We start from the raw sequence: 18,301 nt of genomic DNA on the forward strand, positions 1-18,301 counted from the left end.
GATAGCCCCAGTATTGGCTCATTGGTACTACTACTCAGAGAGGGTAATAATGAGCCCATCTGCCCCTTCCGAGTAACTAGTCGAGCACGTTGTCTTGTGCCAGCCCGAGGGTCCCTCTGCACTTCATTCGCCTCCTATCGGTTCCTGGTCGTGAGGGGCATACTCGGTGCTTTGGGCAAGGTACTATTGTCGATGCTGTGCTCAGAGTCGCCTACCACTCCTTTTTCAGATCGTCCTTTTATCTATGGTGGGAGCATACTTGGCTCCACTCGGCTACCTCTTCCACGACCTCATTATGACCCCTCTCTTCTTATGGGCTATCTCAATGGTTAGTCGTGTTCCTGTCTCTCGCTCGAAGGGAGCTTGCCTCGTCAGGCTCGGCCGGCTCGAACTCTGGCAGCAGTTGCCCCTGAGGGCAGTCTTCTAGGCCCTGGTATGGTCACAGCATCTGTTCTCACCGTGAGACTGGGACTTCGGTGTTTTTGATGATCTTGGATATCTACTCCTTGAGGTACTCCTGTTGACTCTGGTCCTCCTCACGGCCTTGGGCATACTATATCTGCAAGATGGCGAGTCGTGGTTTGTAAGTGTGGGGAGTTGCATGTGGTCGTTGCCAATGTGTTGGTAGATCCGCTTCAACGATGAGTCAAGTGACATTCACGAGTGGCAGAAGCGATCTGATAACTTTGAAGCGGCCTTGACTTGGGTGTGGATGTCCTGGGCTACCATCGATGTTGCTGTGTGCTACTCCTATGGTCACGTGTACCGTCGGGCTGTGTACGTAGCCCTGGGTCTAGGCTGTGCCCACTTGCCCACTTCCAGGTATCGTAATCTGGCGTTGATGGTTACTGTCATTGCCCTTGGTGTGCCCGTACTGGTCCTGTTGCTTAATGGTAGCTGCTCTTACAACTGCGCCTTCAAGGTAATGACGCCCCTTCTTGTGGTTGTACTGTCTAATCAGTTGGTGTTCAGATCAATTGCAAGGATGAGGACTACTTTGCATTGAAGGATAGCTGGTTCAACTATTTCCTATTTAGTTATGAAGAAATAGGAGGCACTGAATGGTAGATAGAAATGGCTCTAGCGCTCCCAAAGATACTGTCCCCGTCACAATGCTGCTTGAACGCTAGGTACAGTTCCGTGCCATCCAATGTATTACCGGTGGGTCTCCGTTGGGGCTTCTTGGCTCTGTTTACGGGTATGACTCTATTGCATCATCTTTCCTATAGTATCATTATCCTTGGTCCCTGGGTGCAGAAAGTACTCCCCAGTTGGGGTTGGGGCACTGAGGAAGGTGAGCCCTTGTGATGGCCCTTAGATGTAATCACAGTACAAAATGTGATTCAGCATCTGCTGGGATGGTCAACGGAGGCGGCCGTTCATTCCAGTTGCCGAAGTTGCGAGTATTGGGCAAGAAACTTAAAAGGAGGCTGAGGCGTGGTATGGCACAGATCGCTATGAGTAGCTGTGTAGGCTCGTGTCCTCAGGACGTAGTGCTATGTCAAGTGGCAAGTCTAAGGTGGAGCGGCGCAACTCTTTAGCGTCTCTGGCCACTGATGCTGACTTTACTGGGATGGACTATGCCGAGGATCGATTTGCTGACATCCAGCACGTTGCGTGAGAAATTGTTATGGGGAGGGGAATGCCGTCACGTTGTCGTTTACACTAAGTTGATCTATATTCGGATTGTTGTGGTACGTCCTACTACTTTTGTGTACGCTTTAGTGTAGGCGAGTGAGTGATAAGAATCATTCACGCTAGTTCGGCTTATCCTTGATGGAACTCGAGACGATTCCCCATTTGAGTTGTCACAGTTTGATCCGGTAGCATACTCATAGATGGTTGGTGAAGGCGCCTTTGCGGTTTGCTATGAACTATGCAGGCCGAGTGGTCTGCCTCAGGTTTGAAGATGAAACGGTTACGCCGCCTTCGTCGAACGGTGCTGCTGCTGCTGGACCCGTCCTTTTTGGTCGTCAAAATGAGCCTGAACGCATTTAAATTTAAAATATTTCACCTACGACGTATATCCTCATCGGACATGCTCTTTTAATTATATCTGCCTCTGGCTCGACGTGACTGTACTACTCCCGGAAGTAGCCAGTTTTTGAAGTATCTTGTATTCGGCTTGTGTTCTTCTCATGTTGGTCGGGAATGTGATCATAATGTGATGCTTTGGTTCGCTTTCCAGCAACGTCATCATCACAATGAGCGATCAAGAAGTCGGCAATGTCCCGCTTTACTCGACGTTTTATCTATGTAACTATGCCGTCTTTGTTATTATCATCTTTTTGCACGGATGTAAGCGGTTCTTGAACAGGAGGGCTACACCACACGATGGTAAGCGTGAGTGGCTTTTGTGATTAGCTTAGTGCAGGGCGCTAGTCACAGGTCACACAGGAGTTCTAGAGTCGGAAAGCCTCACTGAACTCGGTTATAGACGCACTATACTGGGGACCGCCCTCCAAGTAGTGGCTATAGCCTGGATGGTGTGGATGGAGGTGGGCATGCTCATGCTAGCGATTGGCAAGTAAGTTGTCCACTGCTCATATGGTGCGGTGTACTGCACAACTGTTATTAGTTACTATGGATTCTGGCCCTTTGGCAATGTTGGGTTCACTCCAAGCTGGGATAGTTATACGGCGGGCTTCCTCATAGCTTGGGTACGCTCATTGGGTTTGCTTATAGGGGTCTGTTGCTCGCTCGTTCGATCAATTCTCGTCATTTTTGATGTTATCGTTCATGAAGTGAATCATGATTAGTTCATGGCAACAGAGAGGTGTGGTCCGCTCTGTCCGTTTGCCTCATAGTTGTGGATACTTACCGTCTCAGGTTGTAAGCACGTTCCTGCTTATGATGTCGATAAGATATTCCAAAGCTCTGAGATTGTTATATCTGGAGCCCTGTCAACTGCGATTCGCAGAGTAAGGCTGACTTTGTCACAACATCTCTCCTTATCCGATGATGATGTTTTTCAGTTATGTCATGATGCGCTCGCACAGCGTAGATGACAGTGGCATTGTGAGCGATCATGCTGAGCTGTGCGGGGTCAAGGTGGTCCTGGTTGGCACTTGTAGTTGCACAGTATGCCTTGTGTGTTTCAGTCTACAGCGGGGAGTAGCGTCCGTTGGGTGGTATACCAACTTTCGAGATATACTTGGGTGGAGGAGGCAGCTGTATTCACGTCGATATCCATCTTCAACCCGGAAGGCCCCACTGCTCGTGAGGTAGTGAGCTGTCCCCGATGTGATGATGCTGGGCTACTGTTATGATGTTTTAGATCTTCGCTGTAAAAGCCGGCAGGACTGCGAGTGAGGCCGATGGCTTCCTCACAGTCGATGGCAAGAACGAAATTGACGTGCCGGTCCCTCCCTTTTTAACAGCTCTCGTGAGATCAATTGCGAAGTGCCCATTTCGGTGACTCTTTTGGCTTCAGGGTAGGGAGCTGTTCAACTATTTCTACGTGTATCAATTGGCCGCCGCATGGCTGCCGATATTTTGGGAGTACATCACCTATGGCATAGTCCTGCTCATACTCTCCTTGGCGAGCGCAATCGCTAAGGTGGCCGCTCCCGGTTGCTCCGGTAGGCTTTGATGATGAAGTTCAGGTGTTCACGGAGCGGCGCCAGAGGTTTGAGCTGAGAGATATGGCCAGGGTGACTGGAAATGTGTGGGTGAAAAGAGATGATGAATGGCAGAGGCTCACCAGCGACCTACTCGTACAGGGGGTAATTGGAGGGTTTGGTGATGCTGTTGCTGATGGTGTTGTCAGGATTTGATTGCTCTTATGGACGAGGACGCGGACGACTCTGATTATGAAGTCGGGCTACTGTCGGTTGATGCCATGATTATCAGTGGCAACGCAGTGTGTGATGAGAGCTTGCTCACTGGAGAGACTATGCCCATTCAGAAGTTTGAGGTGGGCTTATCGTGGATAGTCTAAAACCAAACTAAACTATGAACGGAAATTCGTAATGTGGTGTGGTTTTCCGTATGGATATCAACCGAGCGAGCCCATTTAGAGGGCATACCATATTTATATCTCTCTTTATATAGTCATTACTATGAATCACTGATATCAGGATAACCCTTTCATATCTATGGTTCTATTATATTTGCTATGTTACCCATTATTTATATATTATATAGTAAATAATGTAGTAGTAAAATGTTCAGTATGTGAGATATCGAATAATAGTAAATAATATTTACTATTGACCGATATCTCACAGTGAACACAGAATATCAGGTGCCTTCTATTGAGGATGAGCCGGAAGTTATGGACATTCCTCGAGATCCAAGAACAGAGAATAAGAAACATTATGTATTTGCTGGGACCAAGCTGTTGTCGGCCTCGGGAGCATCCAAAATCGATCTCCCTGAATCCTCGACCGGGAAGGGTGAGTATCGTACTACCCGTAAATGTATATACTCGATTGCGAACAGTGGGGATGGTTCCGGGCGTGAGTCAGGTCCTTCTGCGTTGACTTGCTAGGTTGCCTGCTGATCGTCACCCATAGAGCATCTGATAGCCTACGTGGTCGACTGCTCCGAACGTTGCTGTTCGGTGCACCAGTGTCCGCCACGTGGATTAGAGAGATCTGGACGGTTCTCATCATACTCTTCGTTTTGGGCATAATTGACTTCATAATATTGAACGCCAAATATGACTTCAATCTGGGCAGCATACTGAATGCGTGCACGGCTGTCATCGGGATGATCAGTCCGTTGCTGTCGATAGCCGTAAGCCTTTGGGATCAAATCTTCTATGAGCATTCTATGTTGAATTATTGAGATACTCGGGGGGCAACTCGCATCTGCGGCAAGACTGAGAGCTGGGAATGCGAAGAAAAAGAGGATACCGTTGTTGTGGCGGTGTCGTTCGAGGAGGATCGGTGAGTTTGAATTCAAATGCCTGGTCTATGCGCCTCGAAAATTGCTGCATTGCTCTTGTCTCCGACTGTGGAGTTTTTCTGTGAGTGAGAGGAGAGTCGTGGTTTTTATGGAAGTAGATCGGGATGACGTTTCACTATGTGGTAGAGGCTCCAGCTAGGGAGGGTATTTACTATGTGTTCAGAGACTGAGGAAGCGTTCAAGTCTTGTGATGACGAGGAAGAGGGTGACATCGGCGGCAATTTGCGCGTCCATTGTCGGGATGTGGCGAGACTTACACTCACTGGTAAGAGCCCATCGTACATCTCGCGGTGATTGCCGCGATTAATTTTAGGGCGCGTGACGCAGATGTGCTTCGATAAAACGGGTACTCTCACCAAAACAGGCTTGGACTTCCTCGGGATTGTTAACTTTGAGGAGGCGGAGTAAGATGAGGTTATGATGCACTCTGCGAAAAATTCATTTCTTCGTCTCAGGTCGTTGGTACTGCCGCACATGGTGTACTTTGGTCGTCGCAACCAAGAGGGGCACATTGATGGCTCGATGGCTGTTGGTTTAGCGCTCACTCAAACGGTTAGCGTTCTCCCTGAAAACGAGCTCATCGGGAGCCAGGTAGATTTCCTCGAGTGCCACAGTGGTGTTGTATGGTTTATGAATAGGTTGAGCTCCGTATGGTTGAAGCTGCTAAGGTACTGGGTTGGGAGTATGATGCAGACTTGAAGACTGCTCGTGAGCCCAATGGTGAGGTTATTGTCCTACGGTCGCTCTTGTATGACATAGTTTAGGTGGTCGTCGTTGGAGAGTTGATAAGCAGCATACCTTCGACCATCACAGTATGACGATGAGCGTTGTGGTCACTGATCAGGGCAGTGGGGAATCATACGTATTCTGCAAGGGCTCTCACGAGGCAATCCTGGATAGGTAAGGTCATCTGAATGTGATGGCGTGATGTACCGTACACAGATGCGGATCTATCGGGGAAGCTCTGAGGAGCAAGGCGATGTTGACAGCGGAGAAGTATGCCTCCCAGGGTTGTTATGTATTGGGCATTGCAACTAGGCGTGTGTCTGGAAACGAGGGTAGTGGGCTTGTCTGTACTTGATTGGATAGAAGTGCTGTTCGTAGGGTTGACACTATCACGACATGAACTGGAGGATGATCTAGAGCTACTGGGGCTGTTGTTATTCCGCAATGAAGTGAAGCCAGACTCGGCCCGGTACATCGACGTACTAAAGACGGGTGGGGTGGACAACGTTATGATCACCGGTGACTCGGTCTATAACGGTGCGGCGGTGGCACGGAAAGTCGGGATCATCCCCCATGGCTATCGGTAAGACTTGGTCCTAGTTGAGGTGTCGTTGGTATGTCTATTACTCTTCATTGAAGCATTCATCAGTTTGGTAGTGATCAGGAAAATCCATTAGTATCGCTAGTCGAGTGAATTGTATCAACAGTAGTGTGAGTATACTTGGTTGATAGTCTTCGGGGCTTGTGGTATTAGAGGAGTATAATAGAATTCCTAATGTAATCTTGTAACACTACAAGAACCGAAGACCTAATTTAGGAGTGTATTAGGTCGATGCATTCTTCGCCATTAGGTCGAGATTTTTTTACGCTGTTTACGGAATAATTCCTTGCTTTAGGGTTGTCATTGGTGATGTCGTATCATCACGAGAGGTCCGATGGGCGGATCTGGAAACGCAGGAGGAAGTGGATGAGGAGAGCTTCTTCGGCAAGGGCAGTGCTGATGAGGGGCGGCCCACTAGCCTCTGTGTCACGGGAGCATGCTTCTCGGAGTTGGCACGGGAGAATCGCCTCGTTTCGTTTATCGGTTGCCGAGGCACTTGTGATAATAGTCGCTTACGACCAGGGGTGAGGAGGTGAGCAGCAAGCACTGTGGTGTGCTGGTGTGTTATTGCTATTTCTTCAGACCTGGCCTGGTGGACTGTAGTTGTGCCCGTATACGGGTATTTGGTCGTATGACACCTCATCAAAAGGTGTCGGTTATTACAGCGTATTCCCGTCCACCTCTGAATCTAATAACTGGTATGTGTGGTGATGGTGGTAATGATAGTGGAGCCCTCAGGGCCGCAGCTGCCGGTAATAATAACCTCACCATGGTCAGCCGTATAAAGCATGTAGGTCTGGCCCTGAGTGGTAGAGTCGAGGCGAGTGTAGCTGCACCATTCAGTACGGATAGCCCCAGTATTGGCTCATTAGTACTACTACTCAGAGAGGGTAATAATGAGGCCATCTGCTCCGCGTGATAGCTCATGGTCTCTTGTCAGCTCGTGCTTCTATGTGTACATCATTTGCATCGTATCGATTCCTGGTAGTTCGAGGTGTAATTGGGTCGATCGGCAAGGTTGGTGGCAGTCCCAGTGATATAATCCCACCAGTAGTTGGTTGTCATATTCAGATGATCCTTATGCTCTATGCCGGGGCTTACCTCACCCCTTTCGGTTTTATCTATCAAGACTTGGTCATGAACCCCTTGTTGCTTTGGGCACTTTCCATGGTGAGCTCATAGAATAGTCAATGATAGAATTGTTGAGCCCCGGTTGTCAGTCGAAGCCGTCCAAAACCCTGGCCCGAGTGCCTCCTGAAGGAAGCCTACTTGGCCCTATGATGGTCATGTCTGCATCGTTGACGGTAAGTGGTGGTGCCGACCACCATGGTGGAATTCACCGACGTCTCTTCTGTGTGATTCAGATAATGATTGGTGTGATATTCCTATTAGCAGCTTTCTTCATCCTCTTTAGTAACGATGGAGAGGAGTGGTTTGTAAGACGGGCGCGCCCTCATTGTTCACTGGGGAGACACTCTCTGATTTAGGCACGATTCGATGGCTCTAATAGTGAGGTCCGGGAGTGGCAGAAGCGATCGGACAACTTTGAGGCGGCTCTGACGTGGTTGTGGCTCTCGTGGATTACATTCGATACCGCAGTTTGCTATTCTTATGGAGATGTTCATCGAAGGCCGGTGTAAGTCCCATGCGGGAGGTATCGGGTTCAAACCCTGGAAGCGACATTTAGCATAGTAATTGTCATTATATTGGTCAGGTACCGTAATTTGACTCTAGTGTTTGTTGTACTCCTTACTGGTACGCCACTCCTTGTACTTCTCCTGGCTTCGAGCAGTCAGTTCAGTTGTGCTTTCAAGGTAGCAGAAATCCCCCTCCCTCTCCTCCCAGTTTGTGTGCAGGTCAATTGCAGTTTGTCTGATTTCCAGGCGGTGCAATACAGTTGGATCAACTGGTTTTTGTTCCCGTACGAAGAAGTCGGAGGTGACGTCTGGTGAGTTTTCATCGCGAGCTGTTTTGAGTGGTATTGTAAGCTTAGGTACGGTGAAGTCCCTGGCAATGTGATGCCAGTGTGGCTGAGATGGACCTATTTCGGCCTTTTCTCGGGGATGACAATTGCCCATCATCTCTCGTATAAACTCATCTGTCTCGGATCGGTCGTAAGACGGACCCTTCCGGGTATGGGTTGGGGTGCGCGTGAGGGTAAGGCGGGTGGGCCTAGATCTTCAGTAGGAGGATTGGAATAACAGCCAGCAGTCTGAGTTTAATATGACACTAATTAGAGGGTCGGAGTAGTTCTATGCTATGTGTAATTTCCTATTACCAGGGGAGTTAGTGGCTACTCGGAACGATGCTGGCAAGTTGCCGTGGGAGAGGATGGATAAGGGCTCCTTGGGGACACCTCTCCTCACTTCGTCGTAGTCGTTACGTACCTCTGTGCTCGGTGCGGTCTCGAGCTGTAGCGTATGCGTGAACTGATCGCCCTCTGACTCTTCGAAGGGGAAGTTCGCTCTGCCACGGTAGTCCTCTGTGCTATTTTAATGCTATTTAAGATCGTTTAGCTGTTACTGTGGGGAATTATACTGCACATGGTCTGCACTGTTGGTGTTGAAGTGTGTTTACCTAATCTGGTAGCGGCTATCGGCAGGGCTCGATTTCAGCCCAGTGTTTAACACTGACAATTTAATGTCCATTTCAGTATCACCGGGGTTTGTTCGTCCCTATTCTCGGAGAACAATCTTCAACAGGAGAGGACATAACCATTGCATTGATTGGGGAAGGTCGACTCGGAGTTTGCTGGGCTCATCAGGTGAGGGACTTTTGATTAAAGTCGGGCGCTACTATCGAGGTCTTTCAGGTTAGGATTGCAGACACGCAGGTCGCCTTGATGTGCTGTTTTCATATGCTTCCGTTGTGATCATTATTCACTTTTTACTTGTTCTTGTCGGCATCGGTAACTCTGGTTTAAGTGGAGAGTAAGCCTTAGGCGCTTTAACTTCCTATCTCGCTCATCTCGTGTTGCCTTGGCCACTCTAACTTATCATCATGGCCACCTCCTGTTGCGTTTACTATGCTTGTTGGGTCGTGATTGTGATAGGGTCAGAGGATTGCCGGTATCGTCAATGGCTCGTGCTGCTGATGTCGAGGAGCTCCTACAGCTGCTAACTGATAGTCCGGATGGTTTTACTAACGAAGATCTGGAAAAGAGTGGATGGGACAAGCAAAAGCTTCTGCAGTGTTTGAATCCTCTATTGCAGGTGTGGTGAGGGTTTACTGACCCGTGTTGGAGATGGGCTGTTGTCTTAGGCGGGTCGTGTTGATATCTCCAAGACGTCTGCTGGGAAGCTGCTCTATACGGCAGTGCCCGCGGAGATTGCACAGAAACTCAGGGGCTTGGACCAGACATTCCGGATGATATATAAGCTCATCAAAATGGCAGGGACTCAAGGGATATGGAATAAGTAATAAGATGAGTCGTCGTGTATTATTCACTCACTGTGGTGGTATGCTTTAGGGACCTTGCCACTCGTGCTAATATGGAACATAGGATAGCTTCAGGCAGTGTGACGAAGATATGTTCACAATTAGAGGCACGGCGGTTGATCAAGAAGGTCACTTCGGTTCAACATAAATCTCGAAAGGTACGGCAATGGGGGATGGTCACACGTGCTAGGCGCTATGTTCGATATGCGGTCATAGGCGTGCTGGCCATCATCGGTTGATATAAGAAGGTCGTTCAGGTGTGGATGTTGTACGAGTTGGAACCTAGCAAGGAGGTCAGCGGTGGTAACTGGTATCGAGATGGTCGTTTGGATACGGACTTGATAGAGCGACTCCGGCAGTGTTGCCTGGATTACATCACCAACCAGAATCGGTGAGAATAGCGTCCGTTGGTCTCGGGGGAGTTACCATTTCCTGCCTCAGGGCTGTGACTTGTGAAGATGTTCATCGATATGTTGTATCACAAGGAGTCTCACACATCACACACAGTGTCGAGGAGATTGGTGATGTGTTGCGCAGTCTGGAGCTCGATAGAGTAATCATGGTAGTCCCCTCTACGGCGGGCGAGTCCATTGCTAAGTAAGGCCCTTCACGGTAGTTGCTGTCTCAATCACTTGTGGATGGTTTCAGGCAATGTTACGTGTCCCGACCAGCCAATTTGGGTTTGGACTATATAACACGTATAGTAGATGTCCCCTGTATCGCTTGTCCTGTATCTTCCGAGTGCGTAGTTGGAGGCCGAGTGAATCCCGAAGAGTGCCTCTACCTCTCGAAGTGGCTCAATCTCAGCGGCCAGAGTAGTGAGACTACGGATATAGAGGGAGGTCCGAGCTCATCAGCCAATGAGAGTGGAGGCTCGAAAGGTACCATATGATATACTGCTATCAACGTCGTTTCTACTGTCATGCTCTTCTGTTGGGTTTGTGACTGGCTTCGGTGGTAGCGAAGATACACTGGATCGTACAAGCTTTTCTTTGCCGGGAGGATGGTATTCTCTAGTAGCTGTGCTTTGTATTCCAAAGACGTATTCGTGGCGAAGTGTCTCCGCCGTTACTGGTCGGAACGACGGGCGCACGAACAGAGGAGTCCGGGAGCCTGTTGGCCGAGATTGTCGTGAGTGTATTGTTTGTGGTGTCTCATCGGTTGGACTATTGTCAACTCTCTGTCAGGCATTGAGGTACGTGGGGGAGGATCCCTCTCCCATTATTCCTTCTCCTGGAGGAGTACTCCGGTGAACCATGAGAGGGTGGTGAGGGCCGAGGCTGAGGTGCTTCCGGACGTAACTGCAAAGACCACTTGCGAGCTGACGGAGTGGAAGCTGCTGGAAGAGCCTTATGCGGAGATGATAGAGGAAACTGCCAAGGCGGGATCTAGAGTCATCTCGGGGATCGATGGCCTTTTTACGATGTGGCAGGCCAAGTTGGAAGGTCGCAAGAAGAGGGAGCGGGGACAGAGGCTGTGTAAGTACATCCGGATGGGGGGCATAGTGTTTGGGGAGGTTGAGCAAATCGGAGAGAATATGAGTTTTTCGCGAGAGAAAGACTAGAACGAGATGAATTGGCATGAGCATTTTACTGAAGGTGTTGAGTTCTCTCTATATAGTGAGCTCATGCACGGATGTCCGTTTTTGCAGTGCTTTGAATGTCACCGACTCCGAGCGAAAACAGCCGGTCGGAGGCCACTACGTTGCCCTCTGTACAAGCTCCAGTGGTCAGGACAGCTCCAGATGACTTCCCAAGTCTGTGTCGATCGACTGGGTCGGAGCAGCAGCCTGGGGAAGTTGAGCGGATTCAAAGACGCCTTGAAGAGGTGCGAGAGTATCGGCGAACTTCACGGTTCTTTCGTGGGTTCGCCGTATGTGAACAGTTCTCATTTTTCCACTGAGGATAGACATTATATTATAAGTATATTTGTTGTATGGATATAGAGATGTAAAATTACATCGATATTTCATGATTAAGCTCCAAAATCTACATACTCACACCTCGTGCTCGTACCTCATTCAGCTCTCGACGGTGGACACAGAGGGTTCACTCTTTGCAAGGAGCTGCCGAGAGCTGGCTGCTGACAACGATGATTTGGTATTGCGCATGGTGAAGTTGGGAGAGCTACTGCGATTGGAGGCCGGGTAAGTCCACGGGATCGTCGGAGTTCATGTCTGCTCTCTGATATCACGTACTAGTGTGATGTGCACTAAATAGGGGCTTTCGTGTGGACTGGTCGTATTCTTTCCTAAGACCGTATTAATAGCGTGCAATATGCGATTCTATGCTATGTATGTTCTCGACGATGGACAGATGGTCTATGTGTATGTCTTTACTGAGGACGGAAGTTAAGATCTCTCACGCTGCATGTCGTTCAGGGAAGAGCCTATCAACGACTCTATGGCGGCTTCAGCGTTGGCGAATTTCTGCTACGTCGCGTGCTACTCCTCAGAGCACTCCCGGACACAGTCACTGCCTCTATCGTTCGTATATTTGACAGCACTAAAGCTGATGAAAACGTAAGGAAGGAGGGGCTGGACCCGAGACTGGTTGTGATGCTGCTGTTAGATACACACCCGGCCTGTTGGGACCACCTTCCGCCGAAGGGGATGCCCTTCTAGTACTGTTCGAGAGTCTCATTAGATTTCACGATCCCATCTTGTGGTGGCATGTCACTCGAGGCGGGACTCAGTCTTGGACTCTGGGAGAAACACAAGATTGTCTCCGCAGCCTCTTCGCTGCTCCCCTGAGTCGTAGAGGGCATCCTGAAGTCTGCCAGACTCTCTGGTCGAGGCTCGCTCGAGAGTGGGATGTTGTCGATGCGGTTTTTGCTGCTCTCGCCTGGGTGCTGCAGCATTCTGATGAGCTCCGCAAGATTGGAGATGTTCGAGTGTGAGGGAAGGATCATTATCATTTCTCTTGAGAGGTTCTCACTCAGGAACGGTAGCGCTGTTTTATCCCTCGTCTCGACTGGGGAGGTGGACGATATCTTACAGCGTGCAGCTAGTTTGAAGGCATTCACACCCAAAAGTGTATTACGAGCTCTCCAGCACGCTATTTGTGGCCAAGGTGAGGACCGCGGATGGCTAATACATCGTCGATTGACTATCATCAGATTCAGACGGTACATCCCAGAAGGGCGCGCCCTGCCTACTAGTCGGCCCTGACGATGCCCTGGCTGCTAGTGATGGCTTCAACTCGGGACAGCTTTGTGTAAGTCGAAGGTCACGGTGGTGATGTAGCTCGTATTCCCAAGGTACTCGTTGACGTACGGTCCCCGTATACCAGACGCCTTCAGCCATCTTTGAAAGGGTCCATGGTCTTTGAACCAGAGTCCGCCAAGTCGGGCCAGATAGCCACTTTCGTCAATCGAGCGATCGCCACTCAGCGAGCATACGCGGGGAGGGAGCTTCCCAATGGGAAGAGTGGATGCGTAAGCGATGAGACTACCAGGATATGCTTCTACGCACTGCGAAGATTCTCATAACATTATTGACACGCTTTCCCTGCGGTCAGGTGATGCTATTACTTTATAATGAGGACGGCTCATACCCCGCGGACTCTTCTCTGGTAACTGTTATATCATTGCTGATAGAAGCGGGAGTGCCTGGAGTAGCGCTGCTACAAGGAGGGTATTTTCCTGGATTTCAATGCACCTTCTAGGATGTTATGCCCAGGTTTGCTGCAGTGGCGGAGCTCCGTGGTGATCAGCCTCTACCTTCCAACAAGGAACTCCTAATAGGCCAAGTTACCGAGACTATTAGCTCTCTACAGGAGACGGCTGGGGAGAGCTTGCGGCTTGCAACCGAAAGATTTCAAGGGACCCGTGAGGGCTCTGCTTGCAGCTCTGCTTGACCTTCCTTTTCAGGAGCGCAAACTGTTACGAAACTCGATGAAGTGCGCTTACGTCTTGGGGATGTTACGTCGACGGCAGCGGCCAATGTGAGGACTCAGTCGGACTCCCTGGCGGCTACTGCTAATGCTACTCTCGGGAAACTGCGAGATATGACGAGTGACCCGACCAGCTGGTGGGGGCAAGCTTCTACTGGCTTCAAGTCTGTGGCGACTCGAGTCCAGCAAGTAGTCACCTCGCAGAGTCCAGATGGAACCTCCCAGTCTGTGGAGTCTGCTACTGAGGCCCCTCGGGAATATGCAGTGGAAGCCCCACCAAGTCTGAGCTTCGATCGAGCACCTCTCCCTCCAGCATTTGCACCGCCTCCTCATGAAAGTACGAATGATATTAATGAGACGGAACGTAAGTGATACTTATGTTAAATTATCGTGTTATCTGATGCTCTCTGCATTTGTGTTGGGATCAACCTCAGCCTCGTCGTTTATAGTGGAGGATTGCGGTGCTTTATCCAAAGATGGGAAGTCATTTGAATTCATCCCTATGAGGCAAGAGTATTGTAGCTGAAATTGTCCTTTCATGTTGCACGATCTGCTCACAGCCCTCCTGGGACTTGAAGGGGATTTCATCGTCAAGCAGCTGGTTAAGAGCGATGGGAATATGGAGGTGGGTTAATAAGACATATTGCTAATACTCGGTGCTCCCCTCGACGCTAGCTAGCTGGCAAAGGCAGTCATTGATTGGCGACTCGAACGACATCATCTCTTAGGGGAAGGATGACATTCGCCCATCATTCGTGTTGGCGCCGATAGCCCTGAGTAGATTGTCAGACTCGCAAGTCCTGTCAATCAAACCCCTGCTCCATATCGCCGGGTAAGACCTGGTCATAGCAATGGTTACGAGCTTCACTGGGGAGGTTGATTATCAACTATTACCTCTTAGGTTGTACAACAAAGTAGCGGATGCTGTTGAAGCTGTGCTCACCTCAGTGCCTGAGCCCCATCCAGCTCCTTATCATTACACTCTTGCGGCCATCATTGAGTCGGTTGTTCTTGAGCCCTATAGGGACAGGATCTGCGACATTGAGGGCTCTCTATTACAACATGATGGGCTTCTGCCAGTCACTTATCTAGTCGCTCAACTTCGCGATCAAACCATCCTTCTCACGTTCTTTTCTGACCTTCTTGACGAGGCACAGTCAGTACGGGGCTGCATCCTGCTTGATCTCCTCTGGTCGCGCTACCACGCCTTGCCTGAGTGTTCCCCGATTCGCCGTCCTCTCGGGTTCTGTCTCGACGCACTTGGTGAACTCTTCTCATCAATGTTGTCCAAATGGGTCTCGTTCGGACAAGTCCCTATGCTGCCTGATGTCTTCTTTATCACACCTATCAGCAAAGACTACTCGGTTGTGGAGACGGAGTCCGCTAGCTCTAGTGCAGTTGAGATTGATCAACAGCTTATCCCGAAGGGAATAATTAGTTCCTCTCTGGCCGAGAAGATACTCCTCTGTGGCTCTGCTGTGAGGGTCCTTGGTTTGTGCGATACCACAGACGACACGAACAAGAATGCTGAGAACTTGAGTCGGCTAAGGCAATTGAATGTACTTTTCGATGGAGATGATCCGAACTATAAGATGACATCTCCTGGCTGCATACGTTACATAGAGCGAAGTGTTGAACGGGCTCGAGGATTTCTCAATGGGTGGCTACGCGGAACGGTGTCACCCACACTATTGGAGCATTTATCGGCTGTGAGGGGCCTCTATCTGTTGGGGGATGGAGGCTTCTGGCAAACCTTCTTGGAAGAGTGTGCCGAGCTCACCGTAACTCGTAAAGGAAATGTCACTGAGTGAGTTGGGCAGGTCGTCCACTATGTGGTGTAGCGATATGTGTAGGTACGACCTGTCAGCCGGACCCTGGCAGCTAGCTCTGGCAGAGCACTACGTTGAGACTAGCCATCAAGCGAATCTTGCTTCGCTCCGCCTTCTTCCTCTCGGCTTCTCGTTTGCCAGCAAACCCCTCTTCAACAGTAATTCCGGTTGAGAGCTGCCTTGGTTTTATTACGTGGTGTTTCGACTCGTGGCACACGTTACGTCCCGGGCAATTGTTGTTCGCAATTCGTGGTAGTGTGATCTCTGCCTGGGTCAGGGATGCTGATACATTCTAAAAACATGAGAGTGGACGGAAACAGGGACGGTCCCTTCCTCATTTCACGCCCATCATCAGTTACGAAGCAGTCAGCTGGTGCAGTTCCGGTCATCGATTGGGAGTTGGCTTGCAAGTCCAGCTTATGCCTGGTCGGGACTGCAAGACTTGGTGGTCAAGGTGCCTCATATTGTGTTGACCTAAAGAGCTTTTCGAACGATCTCCTCCAGGTGCAGCTGAGTTACTTCGGCTCGGCAGTAGTGGCCAGTGTTGGGCGACTAATCGTCAGCTGGTGGCTCGTGAGAAATTCTGCTCTGAAATTGAATTCATCGGGCCAGAGAACTCCACCACATCTTCTGGTGCTAAGGAAGGCTCTATGAGGTTAGTAGAGATACTATAACAGCTTCTGCCTCTGGAAAATTCCTCCTTAGTTTCGTCGTCCTCTATCAACACATTCACTCACCGTCGGAAATCGTCGTTGGATCAGCTGGCTGGTCTTCTCAGCCAAATGGAAAGCCCTGGTAAGACCTTTTATCTCCAAGTTTTCCGTCTTAGTTCGGCTAATATAGTGGCCATATAAAGTGATTATTGCCGGACTATGAACTCATCATCACTTTATTTTGTTCATACCCTCGTGGCCGCCGATCCTTTCTGTCAACTTTTCATGTACTCTGCCTTCCCGACTTCCCTGGGGATTGAAGTTCGAGCTGTACCAGCAGTGCTGGGAACATCCAACACTACTGAATTCGAGGTCAGGGTCGTACTGACAAACGAGGGTAACGTACTCCTTTTGAGCTCCTCGCAGGAGCCTCCTCCCTTCTATCAATCATTTCGGGTTGCTTCACTATCATATAGCACGATCACTCGACTCTCATTCGAAACTGCCTTCAGGTAATCGCATGCCCAACGTGCTAGCAGCAGGGAAGTCTGTAAGCCCCGGGTATCGCACAACAGCAGATGACTTTCTAAGGACGCATACTTTAACCGTCACGACTGGTGCAGTGAAGATTGACGAGGTACTCATCTGCGAGTTTCGGCTCCCTACTACATCTTCATTGGTCACATCGGGCTCACAGAGCGGTTGGAAGCTCGACGGTCTAGGTTGCTGCTTTGTGGGAATATGTACAACCGACTCCGCGAATGGGAATTCGTACTTGGAGATCTGCAAATGGTCACACATTCAACCCAGCTCGGAGTCGCGAGGCGGTGGTGTTGGCGGCACATGGCTCGATCGAGTGGTCATCGTCTACGAGCTTCCCTGGCCCTTGCCGCTTATCATCGGCACCGATGAGTTCACTAAGTATTCAACTATATTTCGCTCTCTCCTCTCGTTGCGACACTCAGCCCTTGGATTGGATACACTCTGGCAGACTCTTACTAGAGTTTCGCGGAAGCAAATCAGAGCACTCCCGTGGTTGAGTCACATCCTTGCTGTGAGGGCTCGGATGGCTGCTTGGCTGTCCACCGTGATCCAGTACTTCACGATAGACGTCATAAGCGTTAGATATGCAGAGATGGTTAAGAAGGTGTCGCTTTCGACGACCGAATTCGACGGCATCGTCCGGGCGCATCGTGCTTTCCTCGACGACATTGTATCGAAGTGCTTTCTCGAATCCAATCCCCGATCCCGGAGGATTCGCTCATCCATTGATAAGCTCAGCCGAGCTTGTATGAAGTTGTCAGCGCTGGGGAAACAAGGCATCTTCGATGACGCTTTGCCGAACGAACGATTGAGCAAGGCACTGAGATCGTTGGAGGAGAAGTTCATCATCGGAGTTCGAGATTTAATATCACTCTTAGATGACATGCATCTCACCAGTAGTGAGAGAGCTCATTCCCTCTCGCAGCTCTTGCTCAGACTGGATTATAACGAGTAAGTTCATAGCTCTCCTGATATCATACGAAAAGCAATTCATAGGGTATATACACGTCCCCAGCAACCTCCCACGACGAAGCTTCCGAGCATCGAGCAGAACAGGATGGGGCGCCCCATTATACCACAAAGCGAGAGTGACGGCGACTTGCTTTCAATGGGCAGTCCACGCTCTTAGATCCGAGTCGAGATCTGGAGCAAAGTACTCCAGTAGCCTCAGCTGAAGGAGCCGTCTCAGCTGTATCATCTCATAGCATAGGGCCTCAATATGGGCGGACGAGTGGTAGGTCAATCAGCAAGAATTATGTCGCGAGGCACAGTGAAGCAGGTCCTGGTCTGGCCGCCAGTGAGAGTAGCCATTATACGATTGCATACGGACCAGAACCTACTGTAAGAGAACAAACGATTCATTGCGAATGCATAGCTGTTGGACTGAGGCATCACATCTTCTGTCTCTCTGAATCTCCTCTTTCCACCTACGTAGCATCTTGAAGGCTACGACTCAGCTGCTACTGGTGGCTCCAGAGAGTTGGAAGTTCACGGCGCTACTCAAGATGTGGTTTCGAAGATTTTAAAGGAGGGTCAGGATGAGCAATCGAAGGTAAGCCCACGAATTATTTGTTATCCGGTCATGCAACCATTCGAACAGCACACCGCAATGCGGGCAGACTGCGTTATCAGGTGCTCTCTGCATACGAGAAGTCCAAGGCTCTGCTAGAAAGTATTCGCCGTCGAAAGCTCCTCCGAGCAGCAGGG

The 18,301-nt window shown here is 49.8% G+C and overlaps 4 protein-coding genes across 4 annotated transcripts in view; all 4 read left to right on the plus strand.

Annotated features, from left to right (window-relative positions):
* Pmar_PMAR023554 (P-type ATpase 3, putative) overlaps window positions 1–9,212 on the plus strand; it is a 13,045-nt gene extending 3,833 nt beyond the window's left edge. The window contains exons 20-33 of the mRNA XM_002785795.1: window positions 6,016–6,220; window positions 6,534–6,770; window positions 6,821–6,990; window positions 7,033–7,128; window positions 7,179–7,255; window positions 7,310–7,408; window positions 7,459–7,542; window positions 7,603–7,674; window positions 7,726–7,874; window positions 7,953–8,052; window positions 8,095–8,186; window positions 8,232–8,395; window positions 8,892–9,002; window positions 9,051–9,212. Of these exons, the coding sequence (XP_002785841.1) occupies window positions 6,016–6,220; window positions 6,534–6,770; window positions 6,821–6,990; window positions 7,033–7,128; window positions 7,179–7,255; window positions 7,310–7,408; window positions 7,459–7,542; window positions 7,603–7,674; window positions 7,726–7,874; window positions 7,953–8,052; window positions 8,095–8,186; window positions 8,232–8,395; window positions 8,892–9,002; window positions 9,051–9,055 (1,661 nt within the window). The 3' untranslated portion in view covers window positions 9,056–9,212. The remainder of the gene's footprint in view (window positions 1–6,015; window positions 6,221–6,533; window positions 6,771–6,820; window positions 6,991–7,032; window positions 7,129–7,178; window positions 7,256–7,309; window positions 7,409–7,458; window positions 7,543–7,602; window positions 7,675–7,725; window positions 7,875–7,952; window positions 8,053–8,094; window positions 8,187–8,231; window positions 8,396–8,891; window positions 9,003–9,050) is intronic.
* Window positions 9,213–9,288: 76 nt separating this feature from the next.
* On the plus strand, window positions 9,289–10,596 carry Pmar_PMAR023559 (DNA-directed RNA polymerases iii 39 Kd polypeptide, putative). The gene is made up of 6 exons (XM_002785796.1): window positions 9,289–9,450; window positions 9,500–9,654; window positions 9,708–9,834; window positions 9,934–10,067; window positions 10,118–10,273; window positions 10,325–10,596. Exons 1-6 carry the CDS (start codon window positions 9,316–9,318, stop codon window positions 10,566–10,568), a joined length of 951 nt encoding a protein of 316 aa, XP_002785842.1. The 5' UTR covers window positions 9,289–9,315; the 3' UTR covers window positions 10,569–10,596.
* Window positions 10,597–13,347: 2,751 nt separating this feature from the next.
* Window positions 13,348–13,941, plus strand: Pmar_PMAR023560 (hypothetical protein; the record flags this gene model as incomplete). The annotated part of the gene is made up of 2 exons (XM_002785797.1): window positions 13,348–13,504; window positions 13,547–13,941. The coding sequence occupies 2 exons, from the start codon at window positions 13,348–13,350 to the stop codon at window positions 13,939–13,941; spliced, it is 552 nt and encodes a 183-aa protein (XP_002785843.1).
* A 166-nt stretch (window positions 13,942–14,107) lies between these two features.
* The window catches only part of Pmar_PMAR023561 (hypothetical protein), a gene marked incomplete at both ends in the record, with an annotated part of 4,341 nt that continues 147 nt past the window's right edge, over window positions 14,108–18,301 (plus strand). The window contains 12 exons of the mRNA XM_002785798.1: window positions 14,108–14,194; window positions 14,298–14,401; window positions 14,471–15,376; window positions 15,423–15,556; window positions 15,754–15,852; window positions 16,104–16,193; window positions 16,564–16,688; window positions 17,473–17,545; window positions 17,724–17,828; window positions 17,874–17,935; window positions 18,030–18,146; window positions 18,227–18,301. The exon at window positions 18,227–18,301 is cut by the window's right edge and continues 4 nt beyond it. Of these exons, the coding sequence (XP_002785844.1) occupies window positions 14,108–14,194; window positions 14,298–14,401; window positions 14,471–15,376; window positions 15,423–15,556; window positions 15,754–15,852; window positions 16,104–16,193; window positions 16,564–16,688; window positions 17,473–17,545; window positions 17,724–17,828; window positions 17,874–17,935; window positions 18,030–18,146; window positions 18,227–18,301 (1,977 nt within the window). The remainder of the gene's footprint in view (window positions 14,195–14,297; window positions 14,402–14,470; window positions 15,377–15,422; window positions 15,557–15,753; window positions 15,853–16,103; window positions 16,194–16,563; window positions 16,689–17,472; window positions 17,546–17,723; window positions 17,829–17,873; window positions 17,936–18,029; window positions 18,147–18,226) is intronic.

This window comes from Perkinsus marinus, assembly GCF_000006405.1.
Source record: "Perkinsus marinus ATCC 50983 genomic scaffold scf_1104296931952, whole genome shotgun sequence".
Classification (NCBI taxonomy): domain Eukaryota; phylum Perkinsozoa; order Perkinsida; family Perkinsidae; genus Perkinsus; species Perkinsus marinus.

What these genes read in the sequence shown, in the direction of transcription:
- Pmar_PMAR023559 (XM_002785796.1), top strand. Translation starts at nt 9,316, where the DNA reads ATGGCTCGTGCTGCTGATGTCGAGGAGCTCCTACAGCTGCTAACTGAT. An exon ending in GTTTGAATCCTCTATTGCAG is followed by an intron (nt 9,451 to 9,499) that starts GTGTGGTGAGGG and finishes CTGTTGTCTTAG; the next exon opens with GCGGGTCGTGTTGATATCTC. An exon ending in TACATCACCAACCAGAATCG is followed by an intron (nt 10,068 to 10,117) that starts GTGAGAATAGCG and finishes TTCCTGCCTCAG; the next exon opens with GGCTGTGACTTGTGAAGATG.